The sequence below is a fragment of the Dermacentor albipictus genome, chromosome 5, assembly GCF_038994185.2.
Source record: "Dermacentor albipictus isolate Rhodes 1998 colony chromosome 5, USDA_Dalb.pri_finalv2, whole genome shotgun sequence".
NCBI classification, from domain to species: Eukaryota; Metazoa; Arthropoda; class Arachnida; order Ixodida; family Ixodidae; genus Dermacentor; species Dermacentor albipictus.
In genome coordinates, this window is record NC_091825.1 from 126515377 (window position 1) to 126529126 (window position 13750).

At 46.1% G+C, this 13750-nt stretch overlaps 1 protein-coding gene across 1 annotated transcript in view; it reads left to right on the plus strand.

The window, feature by feature from the left end:
* The first annotated feature begins 3779 nt into the window (after positions 1–3779).
* Positions 3780–13750, plus strand: part of LOC135913945 (SEC14-like protein 2) — a 31580-nt gene continuing 21609 nt past the window's right edge. Inside the window, exons 1-2 of the mRNA XM_065446644.2 lie at positions 3780–3931; positions 13377–13446. Of these exons, the coding sequence (XP_065302716.1) occupies positions 3878–3931; positions 13377–13446 (124 nt within the window). The 5' untranslated portion in view covers positions 3780–3877. The remainder of the gene's footprint in view (positions 3932–13376; positions 13447–13750) is intronic.

Genomic DNA, 13750 nt, shown 5'->3' on the forward strand with positions numbered 1-13750 from the left:
CGGACCTGTCTTTTCAAGGCGACATATATGCTTTCCTCGGCACAGTGTAATATGGGTAGGGTTCTTCTAAAGGGGAGAGAGGTAAGGAGGGTGGGTGAGGCGTCACCCAGCCGCCTTACCCCCTTTCTCTTTTAGGAGAACCCTACACATGAAAAGAGATGTCCACTTGTCGAAACATTGGCTCCCGCTTTTACCGTGTTCTCGTTTTGCTCACGGTCTTGAATTTGAATCTCCAGGTTTTCCCGTATTTTCCGCGAGTACATGTTGTGAGGGACGGAATACAAAATGGCAACGTTGCTTACGGGCTGCGCATGGAACACTGGTGTGTAGTGAACGCTCCGGAAAATAGCTGCTGCAACGCATCGCTAACAAGCTCCCGGTTTATGTCATTCCAGTAGTTTGGTGAAACTGAAGTGCACCGAGCACGCTGGTGTCAATGCACTAATTTGTTTTTATGGTGATAATAATCGTTTGTGGAGGAATAATTTTTTTTATAAACACAGTATTTTAGTCGGTCTTAACATTTTCGGTGTACACCTTAAAGAAGTGTTCGATCATACTCTCTGAAAATTTCCTGTTGAGTTCGCACAGCTTTCAATAAACGTTATTTAAAGAAACTATTCAATTTGATCCTAATATTTTGTTATATAGGTCCCAGTAATATGAGAAGAAAAATGCAAAACCACATCATCATGTTATCGCGGTTTGCGTATAAGAAACGCGTGGCATCAGGAAACTGTTGTCCAGCAAGTGCAAGACAGATATACTAGCAGACAAGTACAGACATACAGATCGGGGGAAAGTCGGTGGGACTTCTCCCGATTTAGATGTCTCACACACTATGGCTTGCCTTCTGAAATCAAGGGCACACATACGACCGACCACCGTAGGCCGACCGGGAAGATTCACGGCAAAAGGAAAGCCGTCTGCAGACAGATAAAGTTAGCGTCGGTATAATGAGCGAAACACCGTTCGACCCGTACGTGGTAGCGATTTAATCGAAGAACGTGAAGAAATAACGCTCTCCAGTAGGGGAAAAAAATTCGAAGGACGCTTAAGGTGTGCCTTCAATAGTGAAACGCGATAGCATTCAGAGATCCTTGATTGCTCTTTGATTGATCCCTGTTTGACCGGGGTTGTTGGAGAAGTATGGGAGAGACCTTTGCCCTGCAGTGGGCGTAACCAGGCTGCTGCTGCTGCTGCTGCTGCTGCTGCTGATGATGATGATGATTGCTCGTCACGCTTCCCGACAACTGCAGCTTTCTTGCGCATGCGCGGAGGCGAGCTCCATCGTGTTGTTGCAAGGGACCGAGCGGGCTGCGTCACTCTATGAATGATTGAAATGCTGGAAAAGTGGTTTGTGTTTCAATTCCTGGCGTAACATAAGTATGTTGTCTCGTATACTTAGAATCAGCTCCGGCGCTATCATGTCTGCAAGTTGTGTTTAGGTCATACTTTACGATTTTTGTGATGCCTCTTAATTTAAGGAATCCACTCAGTCCAGTAGCGCATCTGCGCCACGAGGAGGGCCTACGTGGTTGCGGTTTGGAATGAACTTTTCGCGAAACGACGTACAACGCCGACGAACAGATTTTTTTTGCAACACGGGGCCCTTAACGCTATCGCTTTAAAAGAAAGCTGTACCAGCCTACCGATCTTTAAGATGATGACAACTAAAGGGAACGACTCTCTGTCGTTCTTCGGCGAGAGGCCTTATGTTCGTTGGCATGCACGCTGAATTCTTTCACAGTGCGACTCACAATGCTGCGTCCCGCGCGCCCGATTCGCCATCAAGCGATGCCGCACGAGGCGGGTGACGTCAAGCGTAACTGAAACATTAAAGGCTTTGAAAATTAGTTCAGTCTATAGCGCCTTCGCCGCGTCAGCCGCATGCGGAGACTGCATCAATTCGCTGCTGCTGGCCGCTTGGAGCGAATTACGCACATGTTGTTCTCCCTCCTGTATTTACTCATGTATTTCCTCCAACAGTTGTAATTTTGTTGTACATTTGTTTTGTTCTCTTCAAATCCAATCGTAGTCCATTGGCCTTAATAGTTCTGTGTCTTGTTGATGATGAATGTGTTGACGACTAATTCTGTCATTCTTCCTTATCTTGCTTTATCGTGTTTGATACTCTGTACATGCATTTTTATTTGTATGTGTTTGATATTATGCAGTGTGTTTTGAAGCATGTTGCGCTCATGTTGTGCGCTGCGCGTGCTGTCTGGTGTCAAGGGCCTAGTCAGGTGGCTTTTAGTGCCGCCTTGTGCCTTGGCACCAAGACAAACCGCTCTTGAGCGTTGTTTTGTCAACAAACAAACAAACAAACAAACAAACAAACAAACAAACAAACAAACAAACAAACAAACAAACAAACAAACACTTGCTGCATTTGGTCGGACGGAAGGATGGACCGTTTACTGTCGGGTGCTTTTCGGTACGTTGATAACCGGAGGCATGCAGGCTAAATTTCTGTAATTTCGTACGTTTTGCGCGCAAGTCTCAAGGGGATGCGGTATTGTTGCCTAGGCCTTATCGATTCCATAAAAAAAAATTCTACGAAACAGAAGAGGTCAGTGCATTGTATCAGTAGACGATAATTTCTCTAGGAAGGCAGATACGACGTATCTCCAAACACAAAGGCTTCTTCTTTCTTTTTTTCGGATCGCGGAATTTGACAGTAGACGAAATTTTGTCGCCGCCAGTGTGCCTATCCTCGAATAGAAAGCTTCAGTTGATGGATTGTCCATACAACTACCAGACTTCTAACCTACACACTATTAACGGCCGACTGGAGAGGTCGCGACGAAGTACAACTTTTCTTTTTTTTTTCCCGCGACTTCGTGTTCCCAGAACTTTTGATCTTGGCTGTATACTATAAGTCCCACGTTACTTTCCTATATACAGCGCGCCAGCGCGTTGACGTAACCAGAGCTTGTATCGACTGTGGTTGGGCGTTGCTTTTACCAAAGCCTATGCGTTCCGCATAGGGATGGGCGACACCGCAACCTCTGACCACAGCGGCCATGAAGAATCGATTGGCAATATTTTGTGCGACTGGCCGCAGTACAGTCACAGTTCGCCACGAGCACAACCAGCTGCACGACCAAGCACTATCGGAAGAAGGAATTCTACACCATCGGCAGGACTTAACGTCACAGAAAAAGGCCGTGTAAGCGCTACTGCGCTTCCTGCGATCTACCGGCCTCTGTGAACGTCTATAAGTGGAACGCCCTTTGTGTGTGTGTCTGTGTGGGCATATTTTTTAACTCTTTCCTCTCTGTCCTCCTTCTAACCCCTATATCCCAACCCCAGGGTAGGGTGGCAAACCAGAGTTAACCTTAATCTGGTTAACCTCCCTGCCTTTCCTCTTCATCTCTCTCTCTCTCTCTCTATTCGCCAATGTATTCCGTCGTTAAACTTGGTTGACGCACTGCTTCTGTCTTTCCTTACCTCGAAGTGGCACACTGCTATGCCTTCGTCCACTGCCTGTCTCCTACCCTTTCATCACTACACGTACGCGTAGAGGACAGGGAAGCATTGCGTACCTTCTTTATATCGGGCACTATTCGGCCACCGTGATCCGCGAGTTTGCATACATTTATAGACAATTACGCGTAGCGCCGTGTGCCATTGAACGACGTGGTCTCTCTCTCTCTCTCTTTCTACCTCTGTCGTAAGTCTCCTTCCCCTCTCCAACTTTCTTCCTCCTCCTCCTCCTTCCCAGCAGCATAGCTTGCCCCTCAGTGACGTGGGAGAGGAGGTCGCGGCTCTCGACCAAGGCTGCGCCCTTGCGCCGCACAGATAGTGGCGGTCTAGCGGGCGCGCGAGCGACTACAACGAACGGAGCCGCTGGCCCGAACCGTCATTCGACACCATGAGCGGCTACCTGCAGGACCTCGATGAGCGCCAACGCACCACGCTTGAACAGGTGAGCCTTCTCCCACGTATCGGCTAGCGTACTTTCTTTTTCTTTCGAAAGCACCAATGCTGTTCGGTTTCGTTGTTCTTTTTTCTTTCTTTCTTCACCATTTCGTTTCTCGCTGGCCAGCTCGAGAGTACGAAATGTACAAACGAGCGCGATCCAGCCACATCCGGGAATAATAGCGGATGAACCGCGGCTCAAGACCCGAAAGCGAGAACGACTAAGAATGAGCACGAACGCGTGTTTGTGTTGCCGCGTTCCCCTAAGGATCACTATGAGGTTTTACGTGCCAAAACCACTTTCTGATTATGAGGCACGCCGTAGTGGGGGAGTACGGAAATTTCGGCCACCCAGGGTTCTTTAACGTGCACCTAAATCCAAGTACACGGGTGCTTTTGAATTTCGCCCCGATCGAAATGCGGCCGCCGTAGCCGGGATTCGATCACGCGACCTCGTTCCCTAAGGATCGGAGTTGCGAGACAGCCTTCGGCGAGGAAAAGGCATTAGTGCAATTTCATGTCAGAATACTTGGTTCTCTTTATTCTTCGCTATTCATGCGCGTCTTAGGGCTACATATAGCGGTCGACTGCGCGCCAATTTGAGCCGTCGCTGTTAAATCATCACGTGTTTCAGTTTATTCTGTAAGTACGTAATGCCTTTTCTCGCTATTTTTTTTTATTTATCGTTGTTCGTTTATCATGAAGAAAAGTAACGTTAATTTACAGCTGCTTATCGGTGATAGAAAACTCGGAAGCACATTTATTTCGTTACAAGAAGACGGAAAGTTATCTCGCAGCTTTGAAAACACGTCACGACCGGCAGTCATAAAGTCAAGCTCGGGCAAACTCGTCAAAACTAATATTTCGCCGATGCAGTCATCGGGTGCACAGTTAGCATTTTAAACTACCTTGAATGGGTTTTCTGTCCATTCAAGACATAATGTGAGGGAGAAGGAAGAGTAGGGAAACGAAATCGGCGCCACCGCTTTCTTCAAATACCTTATCCCATACCCCTATTTGTAGCGTGGCAAAACAGACTTTTCTGCGTAATTATCCAGCCTTTCCTGTATTTTTGTCGTCTTTTTTTCGCTCTCTCAAGGAACCTTATTTGTCTTTTAGTCTCTCTCCCTCTCTCTCCCTCCCCCTTCTCTCTCTCTCTCAAATATATATATATATATATATATATATATATATATATATATATATCAGGGCGAACCAGAAAATATTTGCCCCTAAATATTATTCGCCAAAATAAATTTTACGGTACATACGGTACATACAGGTAATTGCAAATATAAGTATTATTCTACGTACCTCACACTATTTTTTCACGTGGTGTCCACACCGCTACAGACATATCTTCCATCGCAGCGCTAAATTTGTCGCATCGCAGTCGTCAATCAGCGACGCATGCGGCCTCCCCCAAACGCTCATTGTCATGCAGGTATTCAGGGCCTTTTGCGAATTCGCACCACCACCACCACGTCCCACTTCTCAAAGCGAAACACCTTTCCCCCCACACGTGGGCTGCATTTATTTCTCTGTGGGTTTCTATGGGCGTTCATTCCTTGCTCCATATAGAAAACGAATCACACTTGGTTGCTCGTAGGCCGTCGGACGCGTGAAGCACAACCGCCATCTTCAACAAATGACAGCAGTGCCTTGACGCGGAGCTACCGGCAGATAAGGCCGGGCTGGTCCGAGAAAGACCCATCGCTGGGAGTGGATATGTTGGCTTCGCATTTACAACCATAATTTGGCTTTAAAAAAAAGGGAGCAAGAACTTTCTAAGTCGCTCTCGTATGTACGTGTTCCGTTGACCTTTGAAACATGGTCACCGAAAATGAAATTTTCGAGAAAGAAAAGTTAGAGCAGTACTGAAGACGCGAATTTCCTAGCGACCGATGCATATAAACATGCCTTAGTGACGAATAGAGTTCTTAAAGGAATCACACACACACACACACACACACACACACACACACACACACACACACACACACACACACACACACACACACACACACACACACACACACACACACACACACACACACACACACACACACACACACACACACGCACACGCACACGCACACGCACACACACACACACACGCCATTCAAGATATGTCAATGCTGAAACGATGAATACGCTTGATGCTAGAAAAGAGCCTTTTCCTGTTTTCATGACTTTCACGCTTGAAAAATTTCTATGAGCACACGTGAAATTAGCCGCGAGAAAAAAAAAAGAAATATAGAAAGGAAGCACCCTTGAAATGACATTTCGTCGAGGCCTATGCGCGCAACCCATACATCTTTCCAACGAGAGCGCTCTGGGCGCCGCCACATGCATCGCTGGACTGTTTGCTCGAAAGCAATTGCAAGAGTTGGAACACCATCCCTCACAGCTTGCGCTCGTGGCTCGTGTTTCCTCTTGAGCGCGAATTTAAACGAGACTGGCTGTGTTTGTTCATCTTTGCGCTCTTTCATCTCTTTCAAGGTTGCTGGAGATATTCATCGCCTTTTTGTGGATCTTCCCCGTCTATGCTCAGGTGCCTAACGGTCTTATAGCAAACAAGCTGTGCCGAAATCTAAATTTTGGAGGACATGTCGTTGAAAAAAAGAAACCAACCACCCAAAAGGAGCGTGAAGCCGTGTGACACGGCTTTTTCAGAAAACATGACGCTTCACAGCCGAACGAAAAATTCGACTTTGTCCAGAGATCGAATCAGGGACCAATGCCTTCCCCGGGTGGTCGCCCTACCAGCTCAGCTAATTGGGACGCTAGCAGGTGGCCCTATGCGCCCTATGTTGCGCAGATATAGAGAATGTGAGGCAATAAAAAAATAAGGAATGATAATGAAGTTGGGATCAATTACGTGCATGCCTACGTCCGGTTCCCTAGCTTATACACGTGGGTAAGGTGCGTGACGGAGTAATAGAAAATAAAGGCAAGACGCGAGAGCCCCCTTGCTTGCGGGAAAGAGTACAGTGTTTATGTCAGCCCATGTTAATGCATTGTCGCTTAATTGATTAAATAGATAACCTTTCAAAAGGTCCGTGCAATTGTATCATCCCTCATAACTGATCTAAACATAAATTGTTTTCCTAAGATAGATAGATAGATAGATAGATAGATAGATAGATAGATAGATAGATAGATAGATAGATAGATAGATAGATAGATAGATAGATAGATAGATAGATAGATAGATAGATAGATAGATAGATAGATAGATAGATAGATAGATAGATAGATAGATAGATAGATAGATAGATAGATAGATAGATAGATAGATAGATAGATAGATAGATAGATAGATAGATAGATAGATAGATAGATAGATAGATAGATAGATAGATAGATAGATAGATAGATAGATAGATGTTACAAGAAAGTCGGAGAGGCCTACTCGAACTTGTGTGCAGCAGCGTGTTACCTTGCACACAGTAAGGGGGAAAATTAAAGAAAGAGAGAGAGAAAGAGATTATATTTGATGGCGAGGACAGGAAGAATCCGTGTACGAAGGAATACATAACGCATCGGCCATGTCGCCAGCCTGAACAACTGTACACATACTGCCAGGTGTCTGAATTGTGCAGTTTGCATTCTGTCAAGTCACTGCTTGCGCGGTTTAGAGCGGCAAGGCCTGACCTCTTTGCGGGGGCGCGTTGGTATAATAGGCTAACAGTGCAGCAATGCCATACGTACATCCGCTGTTCTCGATGCACGATATAACCGCACGGGAGAAAGGCTGGATATACGACGGGCGCGATGAATTGCTTGCGCGGATCTAGACTGGAGTCGCGGCTTTGACAGAAACCATTTGTCAAGACAAAAAAAGTTATAAGCTGTGCTATCGAGGAAGAAAAAATGACAAGAAAGTTGAGCGGCCAAAGCTTCAAAGGCCAAAATTAACTCCGCTGCTTTTGACCAAATGAGAGACAAAAAACGAGCATGCGTGGCATAAGCGTATCAACCACAACGGCGCATAACATGACGTGCGTCTTCTCTACAGGGGTGAATTTATGAAATGAAAAGTCTGCAGTGTCCGATAAAGTATTCAGAAGTTCGTCATATACGCCGACCGGCGCGCTGTTGTCGGTTCGCACGGCTAGAAAGTGCCATCGACAGTATAGAAAACCAAAGTCACTGAATGGGCTGCTTTCCCGCACTGAGCATTATCCTTTCATTCGTGCATAGTGAACACACTAAAGCAGCAGCACTTATACGACATCGTATGCCAGACCTAACCTGGGCGAATTTATCAGCTCACTGAGTGCCTACTGTAATACCGCAGGTTTTTTCTGACATTGCTGTCTACAGCCGTGACTATATCCCCCTCAGTCACTAGTGATGAAGAACTGTCGGTAAATGTGATCAAAGTCACACAACATTGTGCCAGTGCACTGCCGACTCCGCAGAAAGAAAGTCAAGATGATAGGCGCGCACTTTGCGAATTTTCTGTAGCCTCTAAAAGTAATATGGTACAATCAGAGGTATTGCATTCTTCCATAGAAATAACTGAATCACCGGCTCGGAGCACATGCGAAAAGTTAATCATTGCCTTCAAGCGTTACGAGAAACGAAGAAATGATTCGTTCCCCATTGTCAAGAGGACGAGCCACGCCGAAATAACACATCGTCAAACATGGTGGTGGTTTTAGCTGTAGCAGCAGCATCAGTCACACTGAAATAAAATGAAGTCCACTGACTACTTAGGGGGATTCACTTTATCCGAAGCTCAAAACGCGTAGTTCTTCCTTGCCACCACTTGAAAGAACTGACGAAAAGAAGTCACGTACACAGATGTGTATACGTACATCCTAAATGAAGGGATATTCTTGCTTTTCACACGCCGAAGCGCTTGGTAACTCACGGAGTCTGTCACCTTTGAACGCTCACAACGCAGACCACGAAACCCAAGTGCGGCCACTCAAGTTCGTTGGCTTCAAGATTCCTGATAGGGCTCCAGCAACCTTCTGTGTCGGTACTTGACAGGAACAACGGAAGGACAAAGAGAAACAATGATACGGTTGTCTTTGAGTGCTCCTCGAGCATTGCTTCATGACGGACCCGATAGTCGGGCAATGTGTACTGCTGAAAATACCACGTGGCTGCGCAATTCCGTCGTACCAGCATGATTACAAGAAAATGCGGGTATTATATTTAAACGATAAATCGTAGTGTGTTGTCAACAAATTACCGAACTAACATTCATCTCTTTTATAAATTTTTTCTTTCAATTTAGGGCACATATGTCGGGACCTTGGAATGGAAACCAAGTATTAGTGAAGTTTATGACACCCACATAGCAGAAAACCATTTCTTTGCAACCAGTTCTTCTTCATCAGCACTTCATCTTCTTATGCTGGGATTTGAAAAGGTGGATCCGATGATAACGCAGGGCGAACAAAGGGTCCTTCTTACGAGGAGTAGGAGGAGGGGTGCTACTTGCTGCAGGCGGACCTAGACTTGCAAAGTTTGCCCGCATGTTGCTCAGCCCAAGCGCCACCTCTCAAACGCAGTACGGTCTGAAGCCCATCGCAGTCCGTCTAGTAACAACAACACCCGGAATCACAATGAGCTTGACAGCGAGCGCTACGCATTGCCCGTTACTGCACGTCGTCCCACATGGCTCACCATTCACACTATACGACCCCTCATATTCATTCAGTGGGAATTTTATGAGGAGCCAATCACCTCTCTCCTAAACGTCCAATGTCCTCGCGAGGACCGAATGTCATTCTCACTAGGGTGTGGGGCCATCTTGCGATTCAGTCCACCTGTCAACATCTTACCTTCGACTTCAAGTTTAGGGCGCTTTGGTATGTAATGTTAGATGTCCCCAAGAGCTTGACAAATTCACACACGACGATGATGGGACAAGTTTTGTCTTGCACCGCCAAGCTGGAGTTTGCTCTGACCCTGTGAGGATGCGACGAAGTAGAGCGGCTTCAATTCTGTTAAGGCACTTAATAGCAAAAGGTTGGTGCGGTGGAGACCACAGCGAACGGAAGTGGCTTACGAGGAAGCTTTAGCTCGGGCCCAACTCCGACGTGGCCTATTCAAATACATGTAAAACGCAAAGACGCTTCTATGAGATAATCTCTGCACCGATTTTAATGAAATTTGTTGCATTTGAGAGAGGAAGCTAAGCTCTAGTGAGTGGTCGTAGCGGAATTTCAATTTAGGGCCTGAATTTTGTTTTAAAAATTTTGAAAAATTCTTTAGTTTGAGAAAGAAACAGAAGCACGAAGTTTACAAATTAATAGCTCTGCATCAAGAACAGATATCGCGGTTCTGCAAAGAGCATCCACTAGACCATTGGAAGCGGACAAATGTTATATGTCATTTTATATCTTACGTGAAATTGTTACGTCGTATAGAAGAGTTCTGCAAAAGCTGTATTTCCATATTACTAAAATTTTTTCAAATTCATTTGTAACATGTCAGTTGTGTGCGCTTTAGATGAACTATTAGGTACCATTCACATAATTAAGACATCATTTTTCATTGCTGAGTTGCAGAGTTGTAAACTTGATAGTTTGGTTTCCTGATTTTATTTATTTTTGCCACTTTTTAATAAAAAATTGACGACCTAAACCAAAATGCGAAGCAACAGTCACTAGATCTTCAGTTTCTGTTTTAAATGCAACAAGCCTCGCCAAATTTGGTGCAGTGGTTGCCGAGAAAAATGAATTCCCCTTTTACATGTGTTTGGACAGGAGCACCAGAGCTAAAGCTTCCTCTTAAGATGACCTGCTTCATGTCTCTTTCTGCGTACTGGTTAGCCTTCTTCGGTGGCCTGGACTGCAACACTTTGCGCGAAAGACTGTCAGTGGCCTCGTTGCCCGCTACACTTATATATGAAGGCGCTTACCGGAAAACGATGATTAATGCAACGTTCTGTAATTCATTAAGGACCTGTAACGTACGCTGAATGCACTTGCCATGGGGAAACCCTCGCTGAAATAGGTAAAGCGCAGCCTTGCTGCCTGCAAAGAGAACAGCAGGCTGATGCTGACTGGAATTACGTTTCCGCAAGGCTACTTTAATGGCGACACTTTCACAAGCCGTAAAAGACGCGACGCGAGCTAGTCTGGTAGCCAATGATGCATAGTTCTGATACCACGGTTTTATCCAATCCTCTATTTGTTCATTGGAAGAAACAGTTTTTGTTAGCACTGCGTTACCTTTGGATCCCAATTTTCCCTCATTTTATGGGATCTATTTTTATTCGAAGGAGGGTACATAAATTGACCTTCTTCGCGTCGGCGGCTCGCAAGCTGTCAAGTGTGGCTCACTTTTTCCAGTTTTGTTTTGTTTATTATTACTTCTCTCGGGGTGGAGTCGGAGATCCGGTCGACAGCGGGAACAATGTTGTGGCCTGCGCAACCTAGTAATCTGCTAATCTCTCTGTACTGAACAAAGCAAGGCAAGAACAAAGGCACGAGACGCACTAGAGTTGAAAACAGCGATATACCTGGTAATCTTTTGCCACTTGCGAGAGGCCCATCCTCGTGTATGTCAAGGGAATGCCACAGAAGTAGAGAGAAAAGTGATGAGGGAAAAGGGAGAGAGTTGAACCAGTCTGCCCCTGTTTGGGCTACCTTGCACTCGGGTAGAGAGAAGGGGGACGAGGAAGATGCGCATAAGGAGAGAAGAAACATCCACAGCACACAAGCCCAAGGGTTCTTGGATTAGTCACTGACAAGCGGTCACACAGGCTGCTGGATCTCAAGAAACGCGGCAGGTTTTGCATATCTCAGACGCACGAGCTAGGTCACAGTTCCAGATTCTTCAGTTCATCAAAAGGCTGGTCGTCTAACTTTCCTTAAGTGGACCCAAGTGCTAGCCTTTCATTTTCGTACGATGGGCAGTCAGACTAGAGCTGCTTTAAAGTTTGTTCTGTGGAAGGGAATCCTCGGGGCCTGGGGGATGTCTTTAATCTAAAACAAACGGCGACTTGGGCGAGCTGGCGGGTTAGCATCGTACAAAGCAAACAGCTTGAAAGGCACAGAGGGCGTAAGAGGCAGCCGTAACACGGGCGCAGTAGTCGCAAATAAAATAATTAAACTCTGGTGGTTTTATGTGTCAAAGCCACGATGTGATTATGAGGCACGCTGTAGAAGGGGCACTAGATTTTATAATTTTGACCACCTAGGTTTCTTTAACGTGCACTTAAATCTACATACGTGAGCGTTTATGCATGTTGCTCCCATTGAGATGTGGCCGCTGCGGCCGGGGTCCAAATACCGACCTCGAGGCTAGTGTGCGCAAAGTCATAGCCAATGCTGCGAGGGGTCCACTGACGAATAAAGGTTTCATTACTCTGACAAAATATTTAATCTATGTACTAAGGCGCGTTGTGCATGTAAAACGTTCAAGGCACATTAGAAATTCATGCTGCTCATCTAGCGTAGTTTTTGCCATGGGAGGCGATAGATGCATCTAACGAAATAGGCAGGACTTTCTCTTTTTTTTCATCCTCTGCATACTTTTCGCGGTGTTTTTAGATCTATTTCTCGGCGAGAACTCGTCGGACGAGTTTAGTATCCATAGTCGCGACAAAGCGAGCACTCGTTTAACTTACACTACAACGTCCCACATTGTAGTGCACAATTTGCCAGGTGCACACAGCGACTATTATTGCGACATTCCTCGTCTGCGCGAAAATTTGAAATGTGCCGTAAGTGTAACTAATCACAGGCACAGCTAAGCAGCAAGGCAAGCAGGCAGGCAGGCAGGCAGGCGGGAAGACAGGCGGTTAGTGACCCGTGAACAGTCTACTTGGATAATGTGTTCTTTAAACTCGGTGGCGGCGATAGCAACGAGCGTCGTCGGCGGTCGGCGAAACAGATAACGGCCGCTTGCGTCTGGCCGCTTTTATGCACGTGTCATCCAATGTTCCAGAAGAGCCCTAAGTGCAAGTGAAATTGCATATAACTACGAGCGCGCCTACAAACTACGACGGCAGAAAGATGACAAAACCACGCTGCGGAAGCGAATGATCCAGGCTGCATCGAATGGTCATGCAAGCACGTGAACGTTCATCGGCGCACACGATCTGCACACGAAGAAAAACGTCAATCAATCAATCAATCAATCAATCAATCAATCAATCAATCAATCAATCAATCAATCAATCAATCAATCAATCAATCAATCAATCAGTAGCGTTTCACTTGAGGCAGGGTCCGTTCTAAAGCACGCAGCAGTCCGCACTAACTAGCTATGCGAACTGAAGGGCTACGCACTGAGAAGCGAGACGCTACAGAGGGACCCTCTGAAGGCAATTCTGAATGTAAAGCCTTTCCAGAGCGGCCGTCCTTGTGCGCGTTAGCAAACCCACAAATATACATATAGTCACGTTGTGGTGGACGCGTGACACTTTAGCTTACAGCGACTCACGGTTGACATGTTCGTTGTGTCCTGTTCACTCACAGTTTCGCGAAGCGGTGGCAGACGTCCGGGGGCCGGAGCACACGGACGCCAACCTACTTCGATGGCTTCGAGGTGAGGGCGTTTGTGATCTGTATTGCGCATGTAGGTCTTGGGCGAGGCGAGCACACAATGGCGCCGCAGCAGGTAACCGTAAACGAACCCACAGTATGCGACCAAGCGGATACAGTTAAACTTGCTGCAGAGCACAACCTGGCCTAATAAGATTTGTCATGCAACTCAGGTCACATTTGATTTTGCTCATACACCTGAACATGGAAGCTAAGCCTTATCTGACGCAGCAAAGCCCTTTACTGTTCAATGAACTCTTAGATATCTCGGAAGCATATTTACTGTCAGGAAGTGAGCAAAAAAAAAA